The sequence below is a fragment of the Pristiophorus japonicus genome, chromosome 15 (assembly GCF_044704955.1).
Source record: "Pristiophorus japonicus isolate sPriJap1 chromosome 15, sPriJap1.hap1, whole genome shotgun sequence".
Taxonomy (NCBI): Eukaryota; Metazoa; Chordata; class Chondrichthyes; family Pristiophoridae; genus Pristiophorus; species Pristiophorus japonicus.
The window spans coordinates 147,133,669-147,147,544 of NC_091991.1; the positions used below are offsets into that span (position 1 = coordinate 147,133,669).

General features: G+C 41.8%; 1 protein-coding gene across 1 annotated transcript in view; it reads left to right on the plus strand.

Annotated features, from left to right (window-relative positions):
* The first annotated feature begins 1,202 nt into the window (after window positions 1–1,202).
* septin12 (septin 12) overlaps window positions 1,203–13,876 on the plus strand; it is a 429,590-nt gene continuing 416,916 nt past the window's right edge. The window contains exons 1-2 of the mRNA XM_070901064.1: window positions 1,203–1,238; window positions 4,494–4,549. Coding sequence (XP_070757165.1) covers window positions 1,234–1,238; window positions 4,494–4,549 — 61 coding nt within the window. The 5' untranslated portion in view covers window positions 1,203–1,233. The remainder of the gene's footprint in view (window positions 1,239–4,493; window positions 4,550–13,876) is intronic.

Here is a 13,876-nt window from a genome sequence, read left to right on the forward strand (position 1 = left end):
TGTGGCACCTTATCGAATGCCTTTTGAAAATCTAAATACACCACATCCATTGGTACACCTCTATCCACCATGCTCGTTATATCCTCAAAGAATTCCAGTAAATTAGTTAAACATGATTTCCAACTCCAACACACTCCTGGCTGGCCTGCTACATTCTACCCTACGTAAACTAGAGGTGATCCAAAACTCAGCAGCCCTTGTCCTAACTCGCACCAAGTCCCGTTCACCCATCACCCCTGTGCTCGCTGACCTACATTGGCTCCCGGTTAAGCAACGCCATCGATTTCAAAATTCTCATCCTTGTTTACAAATCCCTCCATGGCCTCGCTCCTCCCTCTCTTACCTCCTTCAGCCTCACGCCTCACCCCTCCCCCGAGATATCTGCGCTCCTCAAATTCTGCTTTTTTGAGCATCCCTGATTATAACTGCTCAACCATTGTTGACCATGCCTTTAGCTGCCTGGAACTCCCTTCCTAAAACTCTCCGCCTCTCTACCTCTCTTTCCTCCTTTAAGATGCTCCTTAAAACCTACCTCATTGACCAAGCTTTTCTAATTTCTTCTGATGTGGCTCAGTATCAAATTAATTTGTTAGTCTTATAACACGCCTGTAAACGCCTTGGGTCATTTTACTAGGTTAAAGGCGCCATATAAATACAAGTTGTTGTTGGTTGTAGGGTTAGAGGACATTACAGAGGTAGGGAGGGGTGAGACCATGGAGGGATTTGAAAACAAGCTGTGATCAGCTGACTGTGTAGACAGGGAATGGAACCTAAGCCATCCTGGTCTGTACACCAGGTAGTACATTAACCCATTAGTACTGTGATGTGCAATAAAAGGGTTATATTTTTGATATTCCTCCCATCTCTTATTAAAAACAAAGTTTTTATGTTAAATATGCTAAACTGAGTACTTCCTACTTAAAAGTCTTGTTTAAAGGTGCACAGTCAAACATTATATTGCAATGATGCAAATGTGACAGTGATATCTCCAGCACAGGCCTGCTGAGTCCCTCGAATACAGCAGGGTGAGACCCCTTCAGGGCGTCTGACTCCCTTCACTTGTCCTCAACACTGCATGGAATATAATTCTAGCATGGTGTCAAATGCCTTTTTCATTTCCATTGAGGTGTACAGAACTGGGAGGCTGAGAAGCCAGCCAGGAGAGCATTGGAAAAGTTGCATCTACAGGTGACCGAGGCATGGAGGCCAGGTTCAGCAACAGATGGGCCGAGGATGAGGTAAGAGCGGAGGTAAGCAAAGTTATGAATGTGGAACTAGACGGCCTTCATAATAGAGAGGATTATGGGGTCAGAAGCTCAGCTTGGGGTCTACTAGGGCACTGAGGTTGCGAACAATCTGGTTCAACTTCAGATAGTAGCCGGAGAAGGAAGTGGAATCAGTGGAGAGATGTATAACAGGCGGCTGAATCAAAATCACTCATTTTACACTATCGCCTAAAGTCAAAATGGACCCCCATAGTCTCCACTTAGTGTCCGTATGATTGATGGAGTTAGATCAAGGACGGAGAGCAATGGATTAAACTGCTGAACTCCTTGGCACTAAGCCTCATTGTGCATCTCCATGCTCCTCCTTTTCATATGGCATTAGAAATAACAACAGCTCCCCTGTAGGACCGTTAATAGAATTAACATGTAACTGTGCGACACATGCTAGAAGGTCCCCAGTTTGCTCCATGTTTTACATTGACTGGGCTGGCAGCAAAAGTTCTGTTCTGGCCTCAGCCCCTGGGATAGGGAGGGGAAAAATCATCTAGGATTCATATCCTGTTCACTATCCAGTACACCTGTGTCTGTGCACAATTGGAGGCTGAACTCCAAGCCATCTTCAACACCTTCACCGTAGCGTATGAGAGCTTGGGCCTTACTTTAAACATCCGTAAGACAAAGGTCCTCTACCAATCTGCCCCCACCACACAGAACTGCTCCCCAACTATCAAAATCCACGACGAGGCCTTGGACTACATGGACCATTTTCCATACCTCGGGAGCCTACTATCAACAAGGGCAGATGTCAATGACGAAGTCCAACACTGCCTCCAGTGTGCCAGTGCAGCTTTTGGTCGCCTGAGGAAGAGAGTGTTTGAAGACCAGGACCACAAACCTGGCATCAAGCTCATGGTCTACGGAGCAGTAATGATACCCGCCCTCCTATATGCTTCAGAGACATGGACCATGTACAGCAGGCACCACAAAGCACTGGAGAAGTACCACCAATGCTGCTTCCGCAAGATCCTGCAAATCCATTAGCAGGATAGGCGCACCAACGTCAGCGTTCTTGCTCAGGCCAACATTCCCAACATCAAAGCACTGACCACGCTCGATTAGCTCCATTGGGTGGGCCACATCGTCCACGTGCCCGATACGAGACTCCCAAAACAAGTACTCTACTCGGAGCTCCAACACGGCAAGCGAGCCCCAGATGGGCAGAGGAAACACTTCAAGGACCCCCTCAAAGCCTCCTTGCAAAAGTGCAACATCCCCACTGACAGCTGGGAATCCCTGGTCCAAGACTGCACAAAGTGGAGGAAAAGCATCCGGAAGGTGCCGAACACCTTGAGCATCGACAGCGGAAGGAGCGCACGGCAACCCAAGCACCCCATCCACCCGTCCCTTCAACCAGCATCTGCCCCACCTGTGATCGAGACTGTAGGTCCCGCATTGGACTCATCAGTCACATGAGAACTCATTTTTAGTGTGGAAGCAAGTCATCCTCGTCTCCGAGGGACTGCCTAAGAAGGAGAAGACTATCCAAGGACACCTGCTGGAAAGTATATGTATATGAGCATTGGGCAAGGACATAATTGCAGTTTTACTGTGAGGCTATGGTAGAATTGCCAACCCTCCAGGATTGCCCTGGAGTCTTCAGGAATTGAAGATTATTCTCCAGCAACCCAGGAGAAAAATCAAAAGGGTCATCAAAAAAAGCGACGCTTTCCTTTATTCGTTATAAAAATATTGGAGATGGGGCAAAAAGGGAGTTTGACTGAGAGTCAAGATTCTTCCAATCAGATAACAAGGACTCTGCTCACTTTCCCATTAGTTCGGGAAGGCGCTGCGGGTATCAGTGTGTCAAGTGACCAATGGCGGGAGCGGGCGGCTGTTGGAGGCAGGGGGTCATCTGATGAAATCTCCAGGGTAACATCCATTGTATCCTCACACATGAAGAATAGCGCTTGAGCCCAAGCCCCACTGGGAAACCATGCCCCATGGCGCACAGTTCCAGCGGAAGTCAATGTATTCAAGAGCGGAGAACAGGAGAACGTTGTCAAAAGGAACAGGAGTAAGAGTATTGGAAGATGGGGTGGGGGGAGAAGGAATCCTTTCTCCTCTCTGTACACAGAATTAGCTTCACTCACTGTAGCACTCAATAACTGCCAGCCACCAAGAAGAAGAAAAACATGTGTACACACAGACACAAATAAGTAGACAAACAAACCAGATGGAAGTATTGCTGCGAGGCCCACAATGGCTTAGTTAGTGTTTAAAAGACAGGAACTGCTCCTATTCGCAAATCAATTGAATCGCCATGCAGCACGATGTGTTATAATCCAAGATAAACTAAAGAGCTGTTTTTAGGATTCGATCACAATATAGCCTCCAACAGTCTCAAAACTGTAGGCTAGTTGGTGTCAGCGATATTCACACCTGAGCACATAACATTTTTAAAACATTCCTATTACTGCTGTTTGAAATAAATGTCTGGGTTATAATGGCAGCGATATGCGCGGCATGGATGCCATCAGCAGTAATCTCTAGCATTATATATTACTCCATTTGTTTTTCTGCTCTTCCCTCAAGAAATGATGCACCAAGCAGTTTCTTTTTACAACATTGGATGGCTTTGCATACATTTGATACATCGTGCAGTCTCTTTGCTATTAATATTTGGAACATTTGAAAAACCAACAACCTTTTTTACTTCTGTACTACAACAGTTACTGTGGGTAAAAGTGCTGTAAAAAAATCTGCTTGCTTCTGATCTCTGATTTGAAGGTGTGTTTCTCCCAACTCTCCCCTCCCCTCCCAACTGTTCAGCTTCTGAAGTCTCATTTGGATCATGTGCTTTAAAGTTGGAGCCCCCCTCCTTTCTCTGGAGAGAGAACCTTTACGACTGGAGGTAGCTGAGGTATGCATGTGATCCAGCCAATCTGCTAATGGGGCAGGGCTCTAACCCATCTGTGTAGGGAGGGCCAGACCATTTGCTTTGCATGTTTTTACTGGGAGCTGTGCCTTGCATGCAGCTGAAAGCATTTGGCATATGTGGAGTCTTCGGAGGCATTCAGACACTTGTGCTCTGCTTCGAGAGAGAGAGAGAGAGAGAGAGCCTGAGAGCCTGAGCCTGTGGGGCTACGGGGGAACAAAAGATCTACTCAGCTGTTTGCAAACTTTAGATTTGCGCTTACCCGACCAGTTTCTGTGCAGTTTGTCTGGAACTTTTCTGACAACTTTTTTCTTGCTTTGGATAACTTGCAGGATGTCGGAGCTCTCTGTCAATGACCACTTAGAGGGGATTCTGTCAGATTTTGAAGGTCTGTATTATGATTTGGAACATTGAATCATAGTCAACTAACACTAAGCTTTTAAGAGTAATTCTTTTCTACTTGTGGTGCTTAATTAACTCACTTAGCAAACAAAAATGCATTTTATAAGTAACGCGTTACTATCGGTAATTGAGGTCTTTGCTCTAATGACCGGCATATTTTTGACTGAAATGCTAGAGTAAAGAACGTGATATATGAAGGGAAATTGCTCATTTACTTTCATTGCATTTTCTAATCTTTCACGTTTCGGAACCAATTAGTGTCACGTTTATCTTAGCCTCGAGTGTTGGAATGTTTTCAGTGGGGAGATGTGAATAAGGGTGAGCAGGTAGAGAGGTGTAATTTGATGCTAGCCTAAACACTCCCTGCTACATGGCAGGCAGATTTCTGCTGCATCTCTTTCTAACCCCTTCCACCCTCACGACCAGGCTCGCAAGCGTGCAGGGCTAATTCTGCAGCTCTTGCTGAACCTAATGAAATAAAATACCGTTTGATTTTTGGTTTTCTAACGCTTTTCAAATCTTAAAGCCTTGTGGTTTGACTTAATACTATGTGAGGTTGACAGTTGACTGTTGGACTATGGATCACTGTTCTCGGTTGCCTTTGATCCTGGAGAAGTTCTGGGAAAATTACAGACTTTCAAAGGAATGGAGCAATACTATAGCCATGACCGCAGACATGCAAGGGATAGTATTACTACTTTCCTTCAAGTTGTTTATTGTCGTAAAACCTTTCGCAGTGATATGCAGCAGAACATTCCTGTGCATATCCATCGGCAGTGCGGAGTGGGAGTGCTGTGTCAGCTGAGTCTAGCTCTGTTCACAGGTGGATCTCCCTCGTATGTTATTTTAGAAAGTGTGTGACCAGTTGAATAAAGTTATTGGGTCTATACTCTTCTCCCCCCACCCCCCCCCCCCCCCCCCCCGTTTCATGCAGTAGAAAAGTGATATTCACTTTTGCCCTTGTTGAAATGAGAGAAATTTGATATTCGCCACATTTGGACTGCTTTGTGTGCTCAGATGCTGATATGAGGTTGTGTGTGACATGTGAATGTTCTGCTTGCTCGGCTCTCGTATCTATCACAGGTATGTAATAATTTGTGGCCTGTAAACATTTAAATCGGTCTCTGGGTATGTTCCCTAGTTTCCATTTCAGATCAATCTGCATTATCTTTCAGGCACTTCAAAGTGTTTCCTGTTCCGATCAACCCTTGACAAACCAATCTGAAATAAGCACAGGCAATATGTTTATTTTCAAGCAGTATCTCGTAAGCCATGTCCACTGAGGTCTTGCCAGAAGTCCTTGAACATATTCTGCATTTAGCCAGCGTTGAAGAAGCTAGTAGGATTAGTCCTATCTATAGTAAAGTATAGATAGGTAGTTTTAGAACTGTGCTTCCCACTCCTGCACGGAGCAGAATGTGGGGTGGCAAGAAAACACATTAAGGATACTGTGTAAGGTGGGGGCAGAGAGTGGTGAGGTAATGACAACATCTCACTCCTGTCTGCTCATCTCCAGTGAAGTGTGGACATCCCTTACCCATGAACTTTGACCCAGGCAGGAGGATTGGTCAAAAGTCAAGGATGAGAAAAGACTATTCAGCCCATGGATGCTCATCCATTTTGTACACTAATTCTCTCAGCATAACCTCTAATTGTATTTTGAATAACCACAATGTTCACTTTAAGGTAGATTGTTCCAAGCATGGCTCTTTTTGAGATTTTTTTTCCTGGTATCTATTCTAAATTTAGTTTTCACTGATTTTCCATTTATACTTGTCAGTTCTACTATCTTGAAGAAATAATGCAGCTTTAACTTCTCTGAACCATTTTGTGCTTTATATATTTTGACAACGCCCTTCACTGAAGTTTGCAATTGCCAGATATTAGGCAAGAGTAATCAAGCATGAACACTTTAATACTGGATCTTTCTCAACGCCTTGTCTTTTAAATAGATCCAGAAAGAATAGCCCTACTTATATATATATTTTTAATTGTGCAAAAACATATTAAAAGAGTAAAACTGATTTATAGGCATAACTGGTTCTGCTGGCAATAGACTAACTTAAAACCATTGGGGTGCACAGACCTCACCTGCTTATTGAATGAGTAAATGCACCATTTAGAGTGTGACAGAGCTCCAGGGTTGAGCCCCGGTTCACAGTGAGTCAACTGAACTCAGTTTGAGCACTAATCCTCAACATCCCAGGATTGGTGGGAAATTCAGTTAGAGTTTGCTTTCCTGATTGCTCTTTAGTGCCCCTGCTGGACATTGTATTCTGACCCAACATCAGCACATTCACAATCAGACTCTGCTATGATGCTGTCACAGTCGAATAGCCAACTAATAATTCAGCCCGAATAATGACCACTTGGATGGTATTGGCGGCTTGCTCGCACCTTTAACCTGTACACCAGTGCTTTGAGAAGAGGATAGAAATTTGTGGATGAAATGGGCATCAGTTGCAAGCAATTCTGTACTACTGTAATAACTGGGGGGGGTGAAATTAATACAAGCCATTGAGCTAGCAGCTCTTAAGCTTTTTACGGAGGCTACTTTTTAGTTTTCACTCTATGCATTATATTTATTTCCCATCTTTTGAGATGTTTAAACAAGGCCTCTTCTGCTCTCCCAGGTGGGCACACAAAATCCCACAGCACTATTTGAAAGAAGAACAAGGGCGTTCTCCCTGGTGTCATGGCCAATATTTATCCCTCAATCAAAATCACTAGGAAACAGATTATCTCATTATTTTGCTGCTGTTTGTGGGAGCTTGCTGTGCGTAAATTGGCTGGCGCGTTTCCTACATTACAGTCGTGACTACACTTCAAAAAGTACTTCATTGGCTGTAAAGCACTTTGGGACGTCCTGAGATCATGAGTCTTTTTTCCACAAAGAAGCTGTTTACTGATGAACCCAGCAAAACCTGGCAGTTTGTACAAACAGCTATATTGCCACAACATATATGTAGGAGACTAGGTAGATAACTTTTATTATAGAACTCTTTGGGGTGGGAGGGGGAAGACTCCATTCATTGCAAAATTCTCCCTCTCCCAAGACTCATTCCATTACTCTTTTTTTTTAAAAAAAAACACAAGACCTTGCTAGTCAGCTATACTTCTAACGGTGTTTGCCAAAAGAAAGGTAGGATTGTGAAGAGAGATGGGATTGCGATGCAGACACGTTTTATTATATCAATCAGCGACTGTGTTTGAGATCAGCTTTTTAATAGGCAAGAGGCTCACCCTCCATAAAGACAATTCAAATGAAACTATTTACTTGTAGATTACACCAGAGGACAAAGAGCTCCTGCCAGCTGAAAAGCTGATCCACCCTGATTTGGAATTAACATAGTTGGACATTTAACTCCTTCCTCACCCTACATAGAGCAACTTTATTGAGATAAAACTATTTACGATTATCATGGTGTTTTTTTTTAGGTATTATTGGCTGTAAACTAGTTAAATACAAAAGACATTTTGAAAAGTCTAGTCTGACCATGACTAACTTTTTCACATACTTCATTCCTGTTTGGGTTATTGGAGTGTTTATTATGCAGAACTTTCATTTTGTTGTGAAACAATTAGGTTAATTTACTAGTAATTTGATGCCTTGCTCAGATAAAATTGCTGCCGCCTGAATCATTTCTTTGTATTAAAACCACAATATCCAGAGGGATATTACTGAAGAAGCTGTTGTTTGTTCCTGTTATGTGACAATTTAAATCTCTCTTTGGCCATGAAATACTTCAGTGCTGTTTGTTGGAGGAATTAACACATTCTCTGACTTCTAAAAGACAGAAGGCGATGTTTCAATAACTACTTGAGGTTGAAGTTCCTTTTTTTTTTAAAAGAAGTAAATCTTACTTAATGAAAAACGGCAAGTAATCTCTATCAATTTAGGCGTGTTGGTTATACGTACATAAAGATTGCAGCAAAGATGTTTGGTCTGGAAAGTTTGTAACCCTTGTTGGCTATCTTTCTCCACATTGAGAACTGCAATCTTTCACCACTTCCCTGAAATGTGCCCTCCTTTATTTATCCTTTGTAATTTTCCAAGTCAATATCAGAGTCATCAGAATCCCCCACAACTTCCCTGATTCTGCAAAAACATTACATGTCTATCCTCCCCTCCTATCCCAGGAATCTGTAATAACCAACAAAAAAATCCGCTTAGTCTCCTTCACTAGACTTTATTCCAAACGGTCTTTGCTACCTTAATCAAGGTAAATTTGATCTCTTCCTGTTTAAAAACATTTCATTTGTGATTCAGTTTCATTGGATTGCAATATTTGAATTAATATTCAACATTGAACACTTTGAAACTGAAGAGTATGGACTACTTTGCAGACACAGTTTAAGAAGAACTTTTGGGCTGTTACTATTTACCAGTCCTTCTATTCCTATAGTATAAACATATATGTGGTGGAGAGTGTGAAGTTTTTCTGGCCTGCTTTGTTAGATGTCTTGCTCATAGCATTGCTCCATCTACTGTACAAGCTGAGAACTTATGAAACCAACCGATATACAGGTATAGGCCCTACATACAGGTATAGTTCCTCCAACAAACGGTACTGAAGTATTTCATGGCTAAATGGAGATTTAAATTGTCACATAACAGGAAAAAACAACGGTTTCTTCAATAATATCTTTCTATATACAGGTATAGGCAGTTCTAACATCGAGACTAGAGTGGAAAAGTGTTTAATATTATCCAGTTCACATCATCCAGCACTGACTGTACCAGCAGTGGGTGTCCAATCAGTAAGCATATGTGCCATGTACATAAATGGACTCAATCCTTCTAACATTCTTTGCCGGTTGCAAATAGTTTAAAAAAAAAATGCTCAAGTTGATCTAATTGAGGTGTTTACGATGAGTAAAGGAATGAGAAACTTTCCTCTGGTGGAGGGGTCCAGAACAAAGGGGCATAACCTTAAAATTACAGCTGGGCTGTTCAGAGGTGATAGCAGAAAGTACTACTTCTTCACACAAAGGGTGGTAGAAATCTGGAACCTTCTCCCTCCCTCCCTCCCTCCCTCCCTTCCTCCCTCCCTCCCCCCCCCCCCCCCCCTTGGCCCCCGACGACAAAAAGCTGTTGAGGCTGGGGGGGTCAATTTAAAATTTCAAAACCAAGATTGCTAGGTTTTCATTAGGCAAGGGTGTTCAGGATTACAGAACCAAGGCAGGTATATGGAGTCAGGTCACATCAGCCATGATCTAATTGAATGGTGGAGAAGGTTTGAGAGGCTAAATGGCCTACCTATGTTCCTAACCTACTGATATTTATTTTCTTCAGCTCTACTGGCACGTTTCAAGGTGATAAGCCATGCGCATAGTTGCTGGTTTCATTAAAGCTTCCCTAGTGTGAGACCATAATGTAAACGGAACATAAACCCCTTATCAGCCCTAGAGCCTGGAGTGAGTTTCCTTGCAGGCCTTAAATTTAGAATTTTTTGATGGAGCTAAACATTAAACCCACTTCTCTTGCTGGCTGTTATCGGCTGGAGCTGAGAATATTAACAATGCTACAGATATTTTATACTGGGGATTATATATCGTCTGTGGCATTTAAGGACTTTTTGATTTTAACCCTCCTGGCAAAGAATTGCACTGTTTCTGAGCTAGCTTTACTCACTGGTTGTTTATTTTAAATGATTTATGTTTCAACAAATGTTTGTATTTACAGGGATCCTCTGTGGGACCCTGATTGCATCCATTTGCTAGAGCAAAGGCTCTGGCTAAAACACACTAAATACCTTAGCAGCAGGAAAGAAATAAAACTGCAGCTGCCCTAGGAACAGCCTGAGGTGAGAATACAAACACAAGGGATTCCATTGCAAGCAATCCCATTTACTGGATCACCCCAGTCTGTGTCTATATCTAGTCACCACCTTTCCATTTCAATTCCTATAATGGAACACAAGACAACATTGAGCACACAAATAGTTATTTAATGGGTTAAAGAGATTTCTTCCCTCCATCCAAATAAGTCCCTTTTTATGTCTCTTTTATACTGTTGCAGTATAAAGCTCTGGAACTCCCTGCCTAAACCCCTCCGCCTCTCTACCTCTCTTTCCTCCTTTGACGCACCCTAAAACCTACCTCTTCATCTGTAATTTCTTCGTGTGGCTGTGTCAAATTTTTGTCTTATAACACTCCTGTGAAGAGCCTTAGGATGTTAACCTACGTTAAAGGCGCTATATAAATACAAGTTGTTGTTTGATAGTCATACGAGCTTTAATGGAAAATAAGAAATGGGAGCAAATTGATTCTTGCACAGTATATTGCTAGAAAATCTGATCTGTGTCTCCTGTATCCTTGATGTAGCCTTGTTTTGTTATTGACTAGTTTACAGAATACAGAATATTCAATGTGTTGTGTACACATAAATATTCAGTGTTGATGTAAGTGGAGTTTTGTTCCCACCAACTCCATGTAACTTTCCTGAAAGGAATAAGTGCTGGTGAACTATAGATGGGGCAGAAGTGGAGCAGGCAATGGTGTTGCACTCATAGATAAACAATGGCGAGGATACAGCAAGAACCATTGGGCATAAATTGATGGCAAATCAGAAAATGCAGCTTGGGGACGAACGGCGTGATGGCATTTCCGCTATATGAACTAGAATTAACATTGCCACCCATGGGCAAAACTGCTCGAGTATTCTTAACCTTGCATCTGATTTAGTAATCAATTGCTTGGAGTACATGGTCCATGGAGGAAGAAGAAAAAAAAGTTACTGTGCGTTGGAGAGGAGGGTATTAAGTACTGAGATGAAGAGTTTTGTGTGGCTTTGGTTTCCCTCCATTTGAAAGCAGAGGGTGGTCTTACTTTGTTTTGAGTTTTACTTCAATAATTAAGTTTGTAATTATTCTGTACCGTATATACAATATTAATAATGCGAAAATGACTGCTTAAGTGCCCTGTTATGCCATTACTCCAGGCACAATTACTGAGTTGTATTATAGTGTCATTACTTTTCTAGGATTAACCCCAATATTTCTGTGCCTGTGGAAGAGCATTGTCGATGCTACGTGCAGAGATGTGAATAACAGAGTTTGTGTATGTGTGTGTCCATGTGTCCAAGTACACTTGGTACAGGAACCTGCTGGTAAAAATAGGCCTTGCGTGAGAACAGAAGAGTTTTGCTAGGTCTAAGTAGTGAAATAGATAGTTTGTTGTAAAGCCTTGTTTTGGAAACATTGGACATATCTACAATCTCTATCTGATCCAGCCTTTGGGCCCTTTCAATTTTTTGGTAACATCACAAAATGTTAGTGGGGAACGTTCCAGCTAACAAGTGGTGGCAGGCTGGCGGCAGCTATTATTTGTTCATTCTTGAGATATGGACATGGCTGGCATTTATTGCCTATCTCTAGTTGCCCTTGAAAGGTGGTGGTCTGCCATCTTCTTGAACTGCTGTAGTCCATGTAGTGAAGGTGCTCTCCGTGATGTTGGGCAGGGAGTTCCAGGACTTTGACCCAGAGACAATGGAGGAAAGACGGTACATGTCCAAATTGGGATGGTGTCTGATTTAGAGGGCAACTTGGAGTTACTTTTGTCCTTCTAGTTGGTGGAGGTCGTGGAGTTGGGAGGTGCTGTTGAAGAAGCCTTAGCGATTTGCAGCGGTGAATCCTGTAAATAGTAAATACTTCAGCCACAATGTGCTGGTGGTAGAGGAATTTGTCAACTAAATGTGCCTGTAGTTTGATGGTGTCCAACTAAACAATGTGGATTTTGTTTGCTCCAAATGATCCACATCATTTATTTTTCATAGAAGTTAGATTAAGTTACAGAATACCATCCACAAAATACTAAGATCCCAGAATCCCATGTAATAAAAATGAAAGGTGAGCTATCCAGTTACTATAAACCAGTGGCCCTTAATTCTGGTTTGGCATACTCCATATTCCTATTTTGGCTTTCAGTATTTTGGCACCGCCACGGTGTATGAATTCGAAAGTACTACACCTATGGATAGAAAAGGGCAATCACTTGTTTCTTGCTGCTTTCAAATTGCATAGTGTTATCGATTCCAGAATGGACCAAATGTGGTCTTGCAGCATAGTTAGTAAATAGTTGGCTGCGTGACTGCTTTTGAAATCAATCTAACATTTTAATAATGATGGACCTTTTTTTAATTGGGATTATTATCACCTCACAGCAAATTAAGCTGCATTATACTAATGGTTTGGCTTCTGATCAAAAATTCAGATCCTTTTTAAAGTTAAGTAACACACACATTGATTAATCGTTAAACATTTCCCTGGAATATAGACTGGAGGTTTAGCTTCATACCTGTGGATGGATAAGCTTTATTTTTAAGCAGTAGATAATTATTTAACTTCATTTTTTTTTACCTTTCCCTACTCTATCCTCCTTTTGCTATATGTTTACAAAATTAAAGCTGGGTGGCTTAGAAGACATTGTTAACTTAATACGATCAACTTTGCCCTTGTATATAGGCAGCTTGAAGATTTTATCCTAAGGCAGGATATTTTAAATTCTTCAGTAAGGAGCACAGTGTTGAATTGGCAAGAACACATAATTATTACTTATGGAGTGTATAAGCATTTAAATAAATGCTGACTCTCATTTTCTTTCGCCAACATTTTGAGGCAGAATTACAGCCTTCACATTGACAAAAATGCTGGCTGCAGAAATTTTTTTTTTTTGTTCGGAAAGTAGCATAGAAACGTAGAAACTAGGTGCAGGAGCAGGCCATTCCGCCCTTCGAGCCTGCACCACTATTCAATATGATGGCTGATCATGCAACTTCAGTACCCTATTCCTGCCTTCTCTCCATACCCCTTGATCCCTTTTAGCCGTAAGGGCCACATCTAACTCCATTTTGAATATATCCAACGAACTGGACTCAACAACTTTCTGTGGTAGAGAATTCCATAGGTTCACAATTCTCTGGGTGAAAAAGTTTCTCCTCATCTCGGTCCTAGATGGCTTATCCCTTATCCTTAGACTGTGACCCTAGTTCTGGACTTCCCCAACATTGGGAACATTCTTCCTGCATCTAACCTGCAGTAACTTAAAGGGTAATAGAATAAATAGCAACTTACGGCTTGAAACAATCAAATCTTCCATTAGTTGGTGCTAATTTGTGGGATTGCTCTAGTCAATCAGATTCTAATAATGAAATCTATTTTTGCTTCCAATTCATGAAATCACTTCTTGAATATAATATTCAGATTGTGCCATAGACACTCATTGAAAGCCTGTGTATATCACAAGCATTTTTAAAGACAATGCAGGAAATTGCTGTCGTTATATAAACTGTTTGTGCTATTTTTGAACAATT